The following is a 19160-nucleotide window of genomic DNA, read 5'->3' on the forward strand; positions in this document are numbered from 1 at the left end:
GCGAGCGGCAAAACGGTCGGCCGCTGGTGGCGTTCTGCGAGACAAAGAAAATGATTTATTTATTTTCATAAAGGGGAAGTTCTCTCATTATTTTGCTTCATTCAATAAAGAAATCTGTATGTACTGAGGAGCCCCGCCTCCTGTGCTTCCTCACTGCTGACATCAGCTGTCTGCGCACGCTCATTTCACACCAGGTAACCTGCGGGGTCAAACCAACCTGTGACATCATTGTAAATCATATTTATTCATATATTCAGTGAAATCAAGTGAATGGACTTCAGACAGAAGAAGGAATTTAAATTGGGTCAGTTTTGAATGAAGTCTGGCACGGTTTGAAATTCTGGATAACTGAGCGAAATATTCTGTATTGGAAGCTCTTGATGTAAAATGTTTGTTGTTGTCTAACAAAGGCAGGATTATAAATGACGTCTGGCACTGCTCGGTCAGTGAGACTGAACCACATTTAAAATGAGCCGTGGCGGGCTAAAACTAAGACATGGGGAGTTCTGTAACTTTATCATGAGTACAGTATGGTGTTAAATCAGATTATTTTAAATGGATTGAGGTTCTGTTCGATCACATTTGATCTTCTGCTGAGGCATGACAGGAGGTTAAAGTTGTTTTCAGATTTACTGATTAATCAGAGTTTAGATTAATCAGTCTAAACTCCCAATTATACTATTTCAAGCACTGGAGCCACTGTCATTTTTTTTGATTAGTACATCATGAAAAACATCTGAAAATGGTGAAATTTTGAATGGACTCTGGTCATTTTTTAATAATTCAGTTCAACACTTAATGACATGCTGCGTTTTAGCCAGGAATGTGTTTTTATTCCCAGAAGTCAAATGCAGATGCTTTACCTGATTTTACTGATATTTAACAAAAGGGGGGGGGGAAAGTTTAATTTTATACCATTGGAAGGACCAGAGGATGAGTCTAAAAATGGTCAAAAATTTGATGAAGTCTGTTACTGTTTAGTGAAAGACTGTTGGCTTTAAATAATTCACTCTTATGCCAGAAATATGATTTTTATTGCGTGAAGATGGAAGGTTCTGGAAGAAAAGTTTGGTAAGTGGACTTTTACTCGTATTTGATCTGATTCACATGCAGGAAGTTTCTGAAGGGCCAAAAACAGCAAACAAACTGGAACTAAACTGTGCTAATTTGGGTAAATTCTGAATGAAGTCTGGTGCTGTTTGCTTGGTCAGGAGTTTTGAAATATTTGAGTCTTATTTATACTCAAAGACAAACCTGAACAAGGTGAAAGTGCCACGGGCTGGTCAAAATGGTGCACTGCAGCGTGTCAGGAACATCAGTGGTTTCAGTTTTGGTCTCTCCCACGGTAGCTTTGCATAAGTTTAAATTCAAAACAAGCTGTTTTAGCTCCTCCCTCTTCGAGGCCAGCCTCATTCTCAGATGACCATTCAGATCAAAATCCAAATTCATTTTAAAATCACATTTCAAAACAAAGTTGATCAAAGAAACAAAAGGTTACACACAAATTGCAAAAACACAAGTGATGATATAACAGCCTGAATTCATAAGCTCTCACGACAAGTTCAAAGGCAAAGAATAAAAATGTGAACATGGAGCAGCGACTCATTCTTAAGTGTAGGCTTTGGAACAGAGGAGTAGCTGGGCAGCATATCTCTGTGACCTTGAAGGACATTTAAAAAAACAAAATCTTAAAATCGATCCTAAAAAGCACAGGAAGCCAGAATGGAGGAGGCTACAGCTTACGGGTTCAGGTAAGAGGGCACCATGTTGGACTGAGTGAAAGGGAAGGCCTGATATTTACCAACGTAAAGGGCATAACAACAGTCAAGTGAAGCTGTAATGAAATAATGATAACTTAAAATTATTTAAAGATGAGGGCCTGACCTTGGAAGTCTCAACAGGTAAACACCTGATTTCACAACAGAATGAATCTGATTGTCCACTGCCTACTGGTGTTGGCCAGAGGGGCCGATGGCGCGATATGGCAGCCTGGCTTCTGTCAGTCTGCCCCAGGGCAGCTGTGGCTACAACTGTAGCTGCCTCCACCAGTGTGTGAATGTGAGAGTGAATGAATAGTGGAATTGTAAAGCGCTTTGGGTGCCTTGAAAAGCGCTATATAAATCCACTCCATTATTATTATTATTAGTGTTAGGTCAAAGTCCATTTTCACACGAAGGTCCAACTGCTGGAGCAACTTTGTCAAAGTATCACAACCTCAGTCTGACTGTCATAAAAGGTTTGGCCTTAATTTTTTACAGTTTAATCAGTTGCCATCATTTCTTTTATGGAGCAAATAGATTTGGTAATCATCAGAAGTGAAATGAGATGATGTATCTTTCAGAAATGATCCTAGAGGGAGAGAAAACATTGGGCTCCAGAATGGAGCCTTGTGGGACTCCGTAGAGGAGCAGTGCTCAGCCTAAACCACTCTCGAGCTGCGCCCTCTCTGTGACATCATGCTGGTCCACAAGTAGAAAAAAATGATTTCAGTTCAGATTTCAAACGTCACAAATCTCTCATATCTCAAAACTCGCTCTCTCTCTTTTTCTACTGTCTCTCGCTCTCACTGTCACTCCTAAAACTTCTCTCTCTTCCTAAACAACCAAATGTCATGTTGCCATATCATTTTTGATTGGTTGATGTGGTGCATTTTTCCACCAACACAAAAAGGCAGGTTTTTGTTTTGCTTATATGTCACCTTGTTGCTTTGTCATCTTGAAGTGGTCATGTGATTGGCTTACCACGACTACTTTATTCTTGCAATTGTTTTGACCCCTTAGCAACAGGTGTTGTGCCAGAAAGTGATCGTCGGGCAGAAAGTGATTGCTCCACTCATGGGAGCCTGCGCAGCTGCTTAAAGCTGTAGCGCCCAGATTACTGACATGCAGTAAGCTGGACACAGCTTCAACCGTCTGTTTGTTGAAAAACAGTAACGTGATCACACCGCCTTTTCCTGTCAGTAACTGTAATGGCGTTGTAACAATAGAAATAGTAATTAGTTAGATTACTCGTTACTGAAAAGCTGTTACTTGTAACGCTGTTATTCCTATCCGGTTGTTCAGTGATGACGCGACGAATCCTACTTCCGGGTCTAAAGTAGTCTGCGTTTAATATGGCTTTTGTGTTGTTAACATGTTTAATGTTATGTATTTTCTTCTATTTGATCTCAAAAAGCTCCTAAAACAGTCAGTGATCACTGTTGACCTCCCTCGGCTTTTATTACCGCTAATCATTTATTTAAGCTCAGTTTTTAAAACCTTAGGATGTAACTACAGCCCAGCCCATGCAGCAGTATATGAATGACTAACCTCGTATTGTGGATGGATTATCTCAGTTGTTCTCCTGGCTGAAGTTTGGTCCTTTTACAGCATCCTGCCATGTGATTACATTTGTTCCTGACCACCGAGAACACTCACGTTAACTTTTATCGAGTGGAAAAAAGTTAGCTTGTTTATAATATGCTAACATAGCTGTGTCGCTAGCGGTCACGTAGCACATCATTATATACCAGCTAGCCCAACTTCAGTAACCCTACAAACGTCACTGCTGTGTAGTTTTCTGTCTTCATTTATGCTGGAAGTGGTAGCAGAGCTGTACGTTTTAATTTGTTTCCAAAACCCCACAGTCAGGACATGCTATATTGTATTTAGATAGAAGCTAGCGAGCTAACTCCCTGCTAACTTCTAACTCCGTTAAATGTCATAAATTCCGTTTTCATGGATGCCTGGATGTTAAACTCAATTGTTACACCTGGTAGAGGAGAAGGCTGATCATTTTATTAAAGATGAAAGACTTTAGACAGTTTTTCAACTCTCAGTAATGCCATAGTGATCGTTTGATATATGGACCTGCAGTGGAGTTTAGGTCCAGACACGGCTAGTGACGTCAGACTGAACAACCAGATTACTGCAGATAGCACGCTGCCCCCTGGTGGTGAATGTTTGTTACGTAATGAGGAGCGAAATCTACCTAAGTACCTTCAAAGTGATCCACCTTAATTCAGTTCTCATTCCTTGCATCCATTTCGCTTTGTTTCAGTGTCTCACCTTGGGATGTGCCTCCCTGCAGATTCCTCAGTAGCATTTATCTCATTCTGCCAATCCTGATTGGCTGATGATCACAACGACCATGTTGGGCAGACATTCACCTTTAAATAGCCTGCGCTATTACATAGTCGTTTTTCAAGATAAGCAACTCTTTACGCTTCTGAGCATATCTCAGCTTTCTTTGGCTGAGATATGCTAGCTAAGCCTTCTTAGGCTAACTAGCTTAACTTTCCACAGCCAGGAGCGTTAGCATTATTTCCCGTCACTGGGCACTAGCTACCTCTGCCCGTCTCTCCTATCTGCACGGTTTAGCACACCAGCTAACGCCGTTGTCCTTTGGCAAAGGCTAGCAAACCAGCTAACTTGCATCCCTCATCATTAGCATCCCAGCTAGTGAAGATGACATCTTTCCCTCACAGCAGAGGAAGCGTAGACTCCGAGAATGACTCTGTATACGTGGCAACAAAATCTCGAGCAAGGACACACTGGGTCTTCTTGTGTTGCCTCGGGCTGGAACATGCCCAGGTATTCTGAGGAATATGCCGGGAGGCGCATCCCATAGTGTGACATCTGCTACTCTGAGAACCGGGGTTACTGAAGTAACCTAAAGCTTTACGCTCCAGTGATATCTGCATTAGTACTTTTACTTTTGGGATGATTCAAAACGTTTATACCCAGTGGAGTTAGCTCACAGCATCTCGATGGCCCTTGGGGTTAGGTTCTAGTTTTATGTGTAGGAAGAAGGTCTCAGGTTCAAATCCCGGGGACAGGTACAGAGTGAGCACACCAACATGAAGCTCAGGCTGTGTTTCAAATCAAATTTGTGTTTTGCTCTTTACTTCATTTTAAAACCCTGATTCAGACACCACACCTGGGCACACCTGAGGACTGAAACTGTCTGAGATCTAATGACTCGGGTCTGTCTGCTGCTCCTCACTGTTCAACCACACAGGTGAGTCTCAAGGATTACATCCTCTCTCTCGCCTGTCTATGTGAACGTCTCTCTCTCTCTTTCCTGTCTGTGTGAACGTCTCTCTCTCTCTCTCTCTCTGTGTGTGAACGTCTCTCTCTCTCTCTGTCTGTGTGAACGTCTCTCTCTCTCTCTCTCTCTCTCTCTCTCTCTCTCTCTCTCTGTGTGAACGTCTCTCTCTCTCTACTGTTTAACCTGATGGCCAGCAGCGATCAGTGATACAGACGAACCGAACTGTAACGGCTCCGTAGAGCAGTTAAGCCCACTGGATCTGCTCTCTTCTCCCGTGTGAACCTTCCTGGATCTACGGGGTATGGTGTCACCTCCTGAAGCCGGACAATCGGACGCTGAGGCCGGCGGCAGGCAGCGTTAGCTGACCGAGCTGCGGGCTTTGAATTTCGGCCTCACTGTCAGGATTATATCGGGACTTTTTTGCCGGGTATTCGGAGTATTACTGGGGGAATAGCCTGGCCGTGGACACTTCGGGAAGGTTCGGTTCTTAATGCCCCGGAGGCTCCGAGAAGAGCAGACTGCGGAGCCCCGGAACAGGGCTCGGACACCGGGGGAGTGCGAAGGTAGGGCAGGCTGCGGGGAGGAACCGTGTACCCGCTCTTAGTATACGTGTGTGTGTACGTGACAGGTGCGGGGCCGGGGATTATCGATGACTGGATGAGTTTCGGGCTGATCGGTTTGCAGGTACACTACACCGAACACCAGGTGAGTGTTTTGTGTTGGAGGAAGAGGTTAGCATGTCGTTAGCTGTTAGCCTTGCAGCATTCCATTGTCACAGACAACATGCTAGCTGAGTAACAAGGATGGAAACGGTAAAAAAAAAAATCTGCCAAATTAAAAATATCGGAAGTCATCTGCGCCCTCATTCCGCATCCAATGTAATAACAGTACTCAGTGAAATGAGCCCTGCTGTTTACACGCAGGGGACTGCTGTTGGTGTGTTAGCATGCTAATGCTAGCCAGTGCTGCTACTAGCTTTAGCCGGAGGAGCCCCACTTCCCGGCTGCTGTAGCAGGAGCTGCCTGCTAGTTAGCGCGTTAGCATCAGCTCCCCCTCCTCCCCCTGGTTGCAACACCGCTAGGAATCTCAAAATGTCTTCTGACACTCATTTTGTTTCCATCTGTGCGGTCAGACGGAGGCAGCAGGCGGTGGCAGAGAAGTGTGACGGACACAGCACCGCCCGGCTCGGCACGACACAGCAACTTATATTAGACTTAACCCATTTATCAGGCGCATGCGTGGGCGGCGTGCACGCGGGCAGACTGAAACCGATTTACAGCGTTTACTGTGAAAAAAACACATCACGGGCCGCTGTGACGGTGCACCAGTGACATGTTCACGAGCAGGGGACGCTGTTTAACCACAGCACTCTGATACTCCATCAGCCCAGCACGACACGGGCTCCAGTTCTCCTACACTGGTGGAGGAGAAGGTTTTAAACTTGCACCAACTGAGCTGCCTGCAGTTCTGCCAGCATCCAGCAGGGGCAGCAGGGAGTCAGTCCCCATAGACTTCTGTGTTTAAACTTGGAGCAGAAACAAACATGTTTACGGCCGGATACACAAACTGTTTGGTCTCATAACACCTGTACGGGGGAGCATGTTGTTACAACTCACCTGTTTAAGTTGTATTAAGCCTTAAAGGTTCTATTTTAGGGGCGTGGCCTCTTTGACTGACAGGTGGATGGTGACACCTGTAGTTGCTAGCTTCACCTGAACGGGACCTCTGGGCCTGTTTGTGCTGGTGGAGCATGTATAATGACGTCATGTGGCCAATACCATGGCTGCTGTGAGGTCACTGTACTAACAGGCTGAGCTCCAAGTTTACCGAGTGAAACTCTGGGATTTTGTCTAATTAGCAGGTGTGTGTGTGTGTGTGAGGGAGCTGCTGATCGATACACATTTAACACATCTTTAAAAATTATGCGTGTTTAGCTTTAATCGTGATTTATCTCTGAGGTATGGGGCAGGTAGTGTGGAGCTCAGGTGAGTCAGCTGCTGGGAGAAACAGGTGTGCACACACAGGGTTACCTGATTGGTTGATGGACAGGTGCGGAGTTCAGGTGTTGGTAGACTAAACTTTCCACTCATGTGTAAATCATTTCCTTTTTCCTGCTTTCTGTTTACCTGAAACAACCTGCTTGTTGCCTCGAGCTGAGTCCTTAATGTTTGTGCATGACACGCTTAGTGGGCGGAGCTGAACTGGTGGAATGCAGGACGCTGCCTGTCAGAAATCTTCACACCAAAGTCCACCTGCTAATCAGGGACACGCCCACTGAGGGTGACTGCAGGTGTGCTTTGAGTGCTCAGCTGTTCGTGTGCAGGGACAGAAACACTCTTGTTTTCACTGAGGTGCAGTTTGTGTTCGTTTCATAGCAGCCAGAGTTCAGCAGGTGAGTGTGACGACTGCAGCAAGCTGATCCACAGGTGAAACGTTTTCTACCTGAAACTCCTCAAACGTCAGGGTCGGCCCGTGATGTGCTGCAGGTGTGTCTGTGGGTCAGAGGAACGAGGAGTCTTACCTTCTGACCGAACACCTGCCGTATTCACGTCTGCTGCACCTGGGAGGATGTCTGCCTGGTTTCAGGTGACGCTGGTTGGTCGGGCACGCTGGCCGGCTCTCGGTGTCACTGCGAATCAGGAAAGTGAACTTTAAATAAGAAGAAGATTCCTGATCTTTCAGACTTTAAAAGGTTAAATCTGTAAATAAATGAGCAGCAGGACTGCGTCTGATTGGTGACGTGTTTTAGCTGAGTGGTAAATGGCCTGTATTTGTAAACCACTTAGTCCCTGTGGACCAATAAGCTCTTTACGCTACATCCACACAGTGGTGATGGCAGCTACATTGTAGCCACGGCTGCCCAGCTGACAGAGGCGAGGCTGCCGGACACTGGCGCCACCGGGCGCTCTGACCGACAACAGTAGGCAACGGGTCAAGCGTCTTGCCCAAGGACACAACGACAGACTGTCCGAGCCGGGGCTCAAACCGGCAACCTTCCAATTACAAGGCGAACTCTCAACTCTTCAGCCACGATCGCCCCAGGAAGGAACGCCGCGTCCTGATAAACGCTGTTTTGTGGAGTGCGTGGAGTCAGCGTACTCACAGCCATCAGGTTATTAATGACCCGTTTGTGTTCCAGCCTCGTTCCTGTTTCGCTCTCAGAGTCACGGCAGCTTTTTAATGTCAGTTTGTGAGCAGAGAAGAAGAGTTTGTGATGTCAGCAGCTCGTCATGTGACAGAGTGGCTGTGAAACAGTGTTTGTTGAGTTTCCTCCTCTGACCTCGTCAAACCTCAGATTGTGACTCGGGTCACCCATCAGGCTGCTGCTGGTTCTGAAACGACTGAATCTGTGCTTCCTGCTGATCCTACTGATGTTTGAGACGAACTGAAACTCGTCACCAGATCGCGTGACACTCCTGCCGACGCTCCCACTGCAGCGTTAGAACGTTTTCGTTTCACGGTGTGAAACCTCCTCCGCCTTCACACTACAAACACACCTGCAGCGGGCTCTCCTCATGGGAGGAGACTTGGATCCTTGTTTTTTTGTTTTGCCTCATTGTCTGATTTGTCATAACTTCTCCGTTTTGTGGTAAGCTTTTCTTTGGCTGTCACTTCTTCACGCTGACCTGTCTTATTTGGCTCAGCAGAACTAAAATATATGTCCTGCTGCTTTTACACACGGACTCACATAACGCTCAGCGATCAACCTCTCACATGTTTAAGCTGCGGGAGATTTCACTTGTCACGTTTGAACAGTAAGCTAATGAGTGATAAGACGACGTCAGAGGAATTGGTGCACAATTAATCGTCACTGACCAATCAGTGTCACATATTGACAGTGGCTCATCGATGCCAGTGACATAATTACTCAGCTACATTGGCGAAAGCATTGACATATATTTTCCTTGGTAGCCCGACTGGAAAAATTGCTAGCCCCGGGATGTCGAGCTAGCGATTTTGCGAGCCCTGATATGTATTGTCAGATTAATATGATATATTACAGCAGTGAGCTTGAACTCTGTGTCAAAGATTCAAGTTGCAGTTATTTATATTTCCTGTCACCTTAAATCTTCACTCAAACACAAGCATCTGTGACAGTGTGTATATAGATGTTTTATATATAGGAGACAAATATTGTTCTTTTAATATGTTGTCATTACTAAATTTGGCTCAATGCTTACATATATGTGTAAAAAGCAAATGTAGGAGCTGTGATAACTGTGTCTGATAGAATGAAGAGTAGACTGATATATGAAATATTCCTTTATTGGGTGAGAAAATCAGACCATGTCATAACTGCTGTAAGTCACACAGAATAGATATCAGAGCCTTAAACAGGCTGACGTCTGCTAAATGGGTCAAACTGGGCAGAAAGTCTACAAACACATAACATCCTTATAGAATATGATGTAACACTATAGATCAACTTAGCTCAGAATATATAAAGCATATAAACAGTTACAGCAATATGATGCAACAAACACAGCAGCTACTGATCCAAAATACTCAAAGCTTCATAGAACTGAAACCAACATTTATTTTAGCTCCATTCTGCTGTTCTTCATTATTAAACATTCACACACAAATAAGTGAGATAATATTCACTACTTACTTTTAAAAGTTTACTTTGCAGCCGCCCTGCTTCAGCCGTCCACTGTTTTTTTGGGGGGGTTTTTTGGCAAAATTATCCACACCCACCGCCGCGCTATGAAGTCTGGGATATGTTGGGCCATAAAGGATACACCGACCCATCCTTAAAATTCAGGGAAACGAAGGACGCCTTTGAATCGTTGCGTCGCTGTGACGTAATCAGCCTTTAAGGCTGCAGACCCTGAATAGGGATACAACCAGTGCATGCAGGTTTCTTTAAACGGGAGGATTTTTGAATGGACTTTGGTGGAGAAATTTCAGCGCAGTGTCATGGTCTGTGTGTAGAGAGACTGATGGGAAATGTAGTTTGCACCAAAGTCTGAATCAGCTGATTGGAGACGATGTCTGTCTGTCTTTCAGAACGCTGTCTGATTGACTCCGCCCACCATGAACCCTCTAAACCAGATGAAGGCTGGACTAGCCAACAACCCACACAGGTACACACACACACACACACACACACACACACACACACACACAGCTGTCATCTTTACACACGTTTACTTTTACTCTAATATTTTTGTCCTGAAACAATCGAGTCAGATTTCAGTGGATTCACTTTAAATTGATAAATCATGAATTTGACTCCGATCCCAAAAATCTACAAAATAAACTGACAAAAGCTTCTTCAGCTCATAATTATACACATTTTTATATATATATAGATATATCTATATATATCTATATATATTAGGGCTGCCACAAACGATTATTTTGATAGTCGACTAGTCACCGATTATTTTTGCGATTAGTCACTAATCAGATCATCATCCATTGGAGTAAAACTACAGCTTATTGCACCAGCAGCATCTGCTCTTATATAACTATCATTAGCTTACAGCTTTAAGTGTTTAAGGTCTGTGCTAACTAAAAATAAAGACAAGATGATAGTTTATTAAATTTTAATGAAATTTACAGATTGTTTCGGTGAAGTTTAATAAACTCCTTGCTATCTAAAATATAACAGGACACCGGAGTAAATTCTCCAGCATCTCACACTTCTGATGATCAGCTGTCTGCTTGACGTTTATTCAGCTGTGTAAAAACTATAACTTTAATCTCAGCCAAACCGATTTACTCAGGAACAAATAAAATACTAAAAAAAAGCCAAACAACAACATTTTAAGTTATCTAAGTGACTCATATATCATGTTTAACCTGAGTAGCGAAAGACGGCGGTGGGTTTGAAAACGATTTGCGGGGAGTCCGGTGTTCTCACGGCTCTAGTGACCTAGCCCCCGGCTAGCTAACGAGCTAGTGGGTAACAGATGTCTCCGAAAACGTCGGAGCGCTTTTGAAAATATGCGGTGTCTTGATAAACTGAGCAGATATTTGAGGTTTGCACAGCTACATTCTCGGCTGAAAATATGTTAAACGTTTATTTTGTGACCCAGAAAGAATAATAAGAGTAATATTAAAACTAACTAACTGCCGCCATTGTTGGAAACTAAGCTGGGCCGCGCTATGAATTCTGGGACAGAGCTGCTTCTTCTTCTTCTTCTTCGGGGTTTAACGGTAGCTGACATCCTTGTACATGCAGTGCTGCCATCTTCTGTTTCAGTCCGTTATTACACTCTTAAATCCTGCTACTTATTCCTGCGTCTTTTGGGATCTTACAAAGCTTCAAACGACGCGTCGACTATTAAATCAGTCGTCGACGATTTTGATAGTCGACGTAATCGTGACTAGTCGACTAATCGTGGCAGCCCTAATATATATATATATATATTTGTGCTGCTGTGTAAGACTGCATAATTGTTTTACTCATGGACCCGCCCCCCCCACAGTGACGGCTCGTACCCCTACGACCCCTCCAGCTGGCAGCAGCCCACCAATCAGCCCACAGGATCGCTCTCCGTGGTCACAACTGTCTGGGGAGTCACCAACCCCTCGGCCAGCCAGGTATGACATCACCAAGCAGAAGGATGTGACATTATCGATCATTTGTGGGGCGATCGTGGCTCAAGAGTTGGCCACATCTTGTAATCGGAAGGTTGCCGGTTCGAGCCCCGGCTCGGACAGTCTCGGTCGTTGTGTCCTTGACTTGACCCGTTGCCTACTGGTGGTGGTCAGAGGGCCCGGTGGCGCCAGTGTCCGGCAGCCTCGCCTCTGTCAGTGCGCCCCAGGGTGGCTGTGGCTACAATGTAGCTGCCATCACCAGTGTGTGAATGGGTGGATGTGTGAATGGGTGGATGTAGTGTAAAGCGCTGTACAAATACAGGCATTTGCCTTTTTTCTTCTTTTTTTTCTTTTTTTTTTTTACCATTTTTAATTACTCAACGTCACTTCCTGTCTGATGAACGTTTACTTCTGTTCTCATCAGGGTCTTGGTGGAGGCGTGATGGGGCCCGGGGCCAACCCAGGCGGGGGTCCTATGATGCAGGGCCCCGGGGGGTCGGGCATGGCCGGCGGGCCCGGAGGCTACATGGGCCAGCAGGGCTATGGAGAGCCCAGCAAAGGCTACATGACCCAGGGCATGTACGGCCGTACGGGCGGGGCCTACACAGGAGGACCGGGCGGGTACACAGGGAGGTGGGTGTCTGCTTCAGCGTCACGTTGTAGCCAACGGTAGCATCAGAAACTGAAATAAACTGACCTGCTGCTCCGGTTTCTGTCCTGAGGGCGGATGCTTGGGTGCAGCTCACTAAGCTCCGCCCTCTCATCCAGATATCGAGGGGTCTTATCTGTCCCACGTCAGGTGGTGATGTCAGTGATGTCGTTTGTTTGCAGCTATCCGTCGAACCCCGGAGGCTCCCGAGGCTCCGCTGACTTCACTCAGGCTGCCGCTGCCGCCGCCGTTGCTGCTGCTGCTGCCACGGCAACCGCCACTGCTACAGCAACCGTCGCCGCCATCCAGGAGAAACAAAACCAGGAGATGAACTATGGACAGGTGAGCAGAAGCATGAGGTCACTGGGCGCCTGTGTGCTGCCCACCTGGGTTAGAGCTCCCTCTGCTGGTCCACTCGTGCAGGTGAATAAACAGAAAAACACTGTCACAGAAACGCTGTGGGAGGGACGAGGTCTCAAAGAGAGGTGGAGGTGTGTTTGGTGACGGGGTCGAGTTTAAACCTGAGGTCGGTGCTGGCGGCACCGGAGCACGACGCCTCTGCTCCAGCACAGTCCAGATTTGTCCTCTGTCAGCAGACAACCAGTATTTCCTCACTTTTAGCCGAGCTTGTGCTGAGGACACCTGTTTGATGACATCACTGATAAATTTGTCGTGGTTTTTTCCCAGATGGGTGGTCCAGCCTACAATAACCAGTTCATGGCCCACTCCGGCCCCCGCGGCCCTCCTGGCATGGCTCCTGGAGGTATGGGCCCAGGTCCAGGCCCCGCCAGAGGTCCCCCTTCAATGGGCCCCATGTACGGACCAGGAGGGGGCCCGCAGAGGGTCCCCCAGCACCCAAACTACGGCCCTGGACCACAGCAGGGACACCTGAGGCCCCCGCAGGGCCTCAAACGACCATACAGCTCAGAGGTGAGGCTCGGGAGTCCGTGCTGCTGACCCTCAGGTTACTGTGTCAGTGAGTGAATTCACACCTGTGTCCACACCTTTCCCGCCCTCAGTCCTTCCCGGGAATGTCCCAGCAGTACGGCGTTCCCGTCGGTTCCAGTGTGAACGTCATGCCGGGTCCCGGAGGTGGCGGTGGATCCATGCCTGGTTCAGCTGGAGGCGGTCACGGTGGCCCCTACTCGGGCCCCAACATGCAGTACCACCCAGGTAGGACGCTGTTGGTTTCACAGGTCAGTCTAACGAGAACCCACCCCTGCCAGTCCTGACAGGAAGTGACCTCAGCCTGGTCAGGTTTGTAAGGCTGGTCTGACGACAGGTGTGAACCGTGTGCAGGTGCTGGGTCCTCGTACCTGCCCACGCCACAGTAAAGCTCACAGGGAACGCTGGAGCAGAACGGGCCTGGGAAGTGTTTGTTTTCTTTGGTGTTGTTTTACATGGTTCCTGAAGTTTAACGTCACATGACGCCATCAAACAGGATTAACTGCACCCTGTCTGCAGGTGTTTCCAGGTGGTGTGAGGTGGAGGTTTCACCACAGCTGATGATGGAAAGCAGACCTCGTGTTCTGATTATTCAGGTGTGCTTTCTCCTCGTCTTCCTGCAGGTCCCGCTGGTCCAGGTCCCGCCCCACCACGGTCTGGCTCCTCCCCCTCCTATCAGAGCCATAAAATGCCCCTCCCACCTCAGTACCCCCCCTCTGGACCCCCCAGTTCGCAGTACTACAAGGTGAGCAGCTATAACGGTGTTGTTGGAGCGATGGAGTCCTGAGTGCCATCACCTGTTGATTAACAGCTGATGTTTGTGCAGCAGGACCAGTTTAACGGGCAGGGCGGCTTAAACACTCTGACAGCAGGGGGCGCCGGAGGAGTGTACAACTCCTTCAACCAGCCATCAGGGGTAAGGAGCGCGCACACACGTGTGTCTGTGTTCGTTGCGAGTGTTTGCCTGATTTGGCTCCTCCCTCTTTAACACAGCTTTCTTCTTATTAGTAATGAGTGGGTGGGGCTTTTATCCCCGCCTCTGTGACGTCATATAGACCCCTGTGTTAACCTGAGTGTTGGTGCACACACATAATCAGAAACACACAGAGCAGGAGACATGTGACAGGAAGTGAGGGCGCACATGCTGAAATAAGGTTTTTGTGTTTTCTGTCGTCTCTCCGGCGCCGTCTGTTAGCCGGGGCGAGGGTTGCCAGGTTACCCCTCTTCTCCGGTTCCGGGAAACCCAACACCTCCCGTCACCCCCAGCAGCTCCATGGCTCCGCCCTACATGTCGCCTGGCAGCGGTGACGTCAAGCCGACGCCTTCTCCCTTCCTGCCTGACATCAAACCCAACATAGCTGGCCTGGCCCCTCCCCCGCCGACAGGTACACACACACGATCATCGATTAGAACCAGCTGCTTGAGTCAAACTGAGGTCATGAATGAAATGAAGCTCTTTATCTGAGGGAAATATTCTGATTAGTCCACCATAATAAACAGATTAACATCATTTGGTTTCATAATCAAAGTTTATTTCAATAATCTTCAATAACAATAATCAATCAATAATGTTTCATGATCAGTCAGGTCTTGAGATTATCAGGAAAATGTTCCAAATTTTGTTTGTGAAATAACCTGATTACTTTTGTCCCACTGATTCGAAGTCAATGTGCAGGTGTGTGACTGATGACTTCCTGTTTACAGGTAACCCTAGCGACGACCTGCGGCTGACCTTCCCAGTGAGAGATGGCGTGGTCCTGGAGCCCTTCAGATTAGAGCACAACCTGGCCGTCAGCAACCACGTCTTCCAGCTGAGAGAGTCCGTCTACAAAACACTCATCATGAGGTGCGCGCACACACACACACACACACACACACACACACACACACACACACCTCTTCATTTTAAAGGTGTATCAGTAACTGCTTCCTTCAGAGAGCTTATTTATTTTCTGTGTGTGTGTGTGTGTGTGTGTGTGTGTGTGTGTGTGTGTGTGTCAGGCCTGACCTGGAGCTCCAGTTTAAGTGTTACCACCACGAGGATCGACAGATGAACACCAACTGGCCCGCCTCTGTCCAGGTGTGACCTCCTTACAGCTTCACCTTTGTGTTGATGAGTTTGGAGAAAACGGAGAATATTTCCACCGTGTGCTCCACGGTGACGTCCTCGAAGGTCAAAGGTTAATGAGCACGATCACTAAGCTGCTCCTTCGTCCTCCTCAGGTGAGCGTGAACGCGACTCCTCTCACCATCGAGCGAGGCGACAACAAAACTTCCCATAAACCTTTGTACCTGAAACACGTGTGTCAGCCGGGCAGGAACACCATCCAGATCACCGTCACCGCCTGCTGCTGCGTAAGGACACACACACACACACTCACACACACTCACACACACTGAAAGAAACAATGAAATAAAAATAAAAACATTTTTAACTAGAAAAATTTGCATTTCCTGCGAAAATGCAGTGTGGATGCTTTAAAGCTGAAGCTGTATGCAAAAAGTAGCTGAAAAAGCTGAAAAGTTGCAAAAATTGTAAAAACTTTGCAGAAGCAAAGGAACTTTGCTAAAATGGAATAACTTAGCAGAACTGCAATATCTTAGAGGAAACATAATACTTGGCAGAAATACAATAGCATAGCAGAACTTAGCAGAAATATTGTAACTTACCAGAAACATAACTTCTCAAAAATACAAGAATTTAGGAGAAATAGTATAAGATAACAGAAAGAATATATTTAGACAAAAATACTTAAGCATTACAGAAACACTATGATTTAGAAAAATAGTACAACATAGCAGAAATACTGTGATTTACCAGAGACACTGTGATGAACTATGAATATTGTAATTTTAAATTAAGACTATGTTATAGCACAAATATTATAATTTGGCAGAAATACTATGATACAGCACAAATACTCTGGTTTAGCACAAATATTATAACATAGCAGAAATACAATTATATAGCAGAAATGCTATATTTAGAAAGAAAAATATAATATAGTAGAAATAGTATGATTGAGCAGAAATACTACAATATAGCATAATAACAATGATTTAGCAGAAATACTATGATTGAGCAGAAGTACTAAGATGTAGTAAAAGTACTTTGATTTAACAGAAATACAATTATGGAGGAGTAATACTTTAAAATGGGAGAAATATTGATACACACACACACATACACAGAGCCTAAAGGTAAGAGTATTTGTGCCATGGAGTGTTAAGAATGTGAGGTCCATATTAGAAAAGCTGGTAAAATCATAAAAGTTTGCAGAATTGTAATAAATGATGAATATGAATTACTGGTCTGTGACAGTGTATTAATTTGTAGGGAAAAAAACATGTTGACCAAGGTGGAATCGAACCCACGATCTTTGGCTTGCAGACCCGTGTCATTACCAACTGCGCCACTGGGAAAGAGAGGAGCCGTTTTGAAAAACAGGGTGATGAGCAGTCAGAATTAGATCCCGGTGAGAGGCGAAAAACGCTGTTTTTTGGAGTTACAAAACGTTGTGTAACTCAAAAACTAGGTGGACTAGAGGCATAATTCTTGTACTGGGTGAATCAGCGGACTTTGGTGTACTTTGACTGCGATTTTCATTGCTCTTTGTACAACCGTCGCTGAGATATGACGAGAGAGGAAACGGAAGACCTCAGACATGATTGGCTGGCTGGGAAGCCGTGCAGGCCCTGATATGTGATATGTGTCTGAGTCCGCACAGAGGATTGGCTGCCTGGCAGAAATATATAGAAATAGTATGATTAAGCATAAATACTACATTTAGCAGAAATACTATATTAAGCACAAATCCTATAAAAAGCAGAAATAGTATATTAAGCACAAATCCTATTAAAAGCAGAAATAGTATATTAAGCACAAATCTTATAAAATAGCAGAAATAGTATGATTTAGCACAATAGTAATAAGTTAAACAGAAAAATTGGAAAAGCAAAATGGACAGCTGAAGAAATGCTGAACATGCTGAGGGTCCCTCAAATATACTTGTTAAATGAAAAAAATCAGCAAAAAAAATATATAACAGCCACACAATCAGAAATATGTACACATAAGGAAACACACATGCACAGAGAGACACACACACAAGATCCAATTCAGTCAACCAGTCTAAATATATTGAATTTGAATCTTAGAATGAGATCATCCCATTAAAAGGCCTTCTCTCTCTCTCTCTCTCTCTCTCTCTCTGTCACACACACACACACACACACACACACACACACACACACACACACACAGGGAGAGAGAAGTAAGTTTCTAGCTCAGTCAGCCTGGGAGCTGCTGAATTTGAATCCACCAATCAGAGAGCCTGTGCACTTTTTCCCGCCAAAACAGGTGCATCTATTTACACACGCAGCACAGAGAGACACAGGATTATCCGGTTGTTAAGTCTGACGTCACTAGCCGTGTCTGGGTCTAAACTCCGCTGCAGGTCCATATATCAAACGATCACTATGGCATTACTGTGAGTTGAAAAACTGTCTAAAGTCTTTCATCTTTAATAAAATGATCAGCGTTCTGCTCTACCAGGTGTAACAATTGAGTTTAACATCCAGGCATCCATGAAAACAGAATTTATGACATTTAACGGAGTTAGAAGTTAGCAGGGAGTTAGCTCGCTAGCTTCTATCTAAATACAATATAGCATGTCCTGACTGCGGGGTTTTGGAAACAAATTCAAACGTACAGCTCTGTTATCACTTCCAACATAAATGAAGACAGAAAGCTAAACAGCAGTGATGTTTGTAGGGTTACTGAAGTTTGGCTAGCTGGTATATAATGATGTGCTACGTGACCGCTAGCGACACAGCTATGTTAGCATAATATGAACAAGCTAACTTTTTTTCCACTTGATAAAAGTTACCGTGAGTGTTCTCGGTGGTCAGGAACAAATGTAATTGCATGGCAGGATGCTGTAAACGGACCAAACTTCAGCCAGGAGAACAACTGAGAACAACCATCCACAATACGAGGTTAGTCATTCATATACTGCTGCATGGGCTGGGCTGTAGTTACATCCTAAGGTTTTAAAAACTGAGCTTAAATAAATGATTAGCGGTAATAAAAGCCGAGGGAGGTCAACAGTGATCGCTGACTGTTTTAGGAGCTTTTTGAGATCAAATAGAAGAAAATACATAACATTAAACATGTTAACAACACAAATGCCATATTAAACGCAGACTACTTTAGACCCGGAAGTAGGATTCGTCGCGTCATCACTGAACAACCGGATTGCAGTCTATTTCTCATAATGACGACTCCCCTCAAACAAATGACCATAATTTCCTAATCGTAGGGGCTAGAGCGGTCATTCTTACACCGTTTTGTTCAGAAGAGATGGGGGAATCTTCAAGTGTTGACAATTTATCATTAAAATATGAATTTTTAGAGATACATGACATGGATGACTTGTTGACTTAGAAGCCACGAATTCCCCAATATGCAAATTTGAATGCCTCAGACCACATATATGATTGGCTGGCTGGGAAGCCGTGCAGGCCCTGATTTGTGGATTTGAATTCCTCAGCCCTCAGATATGATTGGCTGGCTTAGAAGCCATGAAGGCCCCAATATGCAAATTTGAATGCCTCAGGACACATATATGATTGGCTGGGAAGCCGTGCAGGCCCTGATTTGAAAATTTGAATGTCTCAGTCCTCACAGAGGATTGGCTGCCTGGGGACCTGGCAGAAATATATAGAAATACTATGATTAAGCATAAATACTACATTTAGTAGAAATACTATGTTTTAGCACAAATACTATAAAAAGCAGAAATACTATAATTTACCAGAAATACTATATTAAGCACAAATCCTATAAAAAGCAGAAATAGTATGATTAAGCATAAACACTACATTTAGTAGAAATACTATGTTTTAGCACAAATACTATAAAAAGCAGAAATACTATAATTTAGCAGAAATACTATATTAAGCACAAATCCTATAAAAAGCAGAAATA

The 19160-nt window shown here is 45.1% G+C and overlaps 1 protein-coding gene across 6 annotated transcripts in view; it reads left to right on the forward strand.

Moving 5' to 3' along the window:
- The first annotated feature begins 4946 nt into the window (after positions 1–4946).
- LOC113033098 (zinc finger MIZ domain-containing protein 2-like) overlaps positions 4947–19160 on the forward strand; it is a 20654-nt gene continuing 6440 nt past the window's right edge. Inside the window, exons 1-13 of one of the 6 annotated variants that reach the window (XM_026186451.2) lie at positions 4947–4998; positions 10039–10115; positions 11466–11580; positions 12002–12210; positions 12409–12568; positions 12914–13156; positions 13246–13399; positions 13795–13916; positions 13998–14087; positions 14367–14556; positions 14876–15017; positions 15173–15251; positions 15395–15526. In XM_026186451.2, the coding sequence (XP_026042236.2) occupies positions 10066–10115; positions 11466–11580; positions 12002–12210; positions 12409–12568; positions 12914–13156; positions 13246–13399; positions 13795–13916; positions 13998–14087; positions 14367–14556; positions 14876–15017; positions 15173–15251; positions 15395–15526 (1686 nt within the window). In that variant the 5' untranslated portion in view covers positions 4947–4998; positions 10039–10065. Of the gene's footprint in view, positions 4999–5117; positions 5734–7371; positions 7421–10038; positions 10116–11465; positions 11581–12001; positions 12211–12408; positions 12569–12913; positions 13157–13245; positions 13400–13794; positions 13917–13997; positions 14088–14366; positions 14557–14875; positions 15018–15172; positions 15252–15394; positions 15527–19160 lie in introns of those variants that run through there. The other 5 variants (XM_026186450.2, XM_026186456.2, XM_026186453.2 and 2 more) reach the window with 5 other exon arrangements.

Source organism: Astatotilapia calliptera, chromosome 12, assembly GCF_964374335.1.
Source record: "Astatotilapia calliptera chromosome 12, fAstCal68.1, whole genome shotgun sequence".
NCBI classification, from domain to species: domain Eukaryota; kingdom Metazoa; phylum Chordata; class Actinopteri; order Cichliformes; family Cichlidae; genus Astatotilapia; species Astatotilapia calliptera.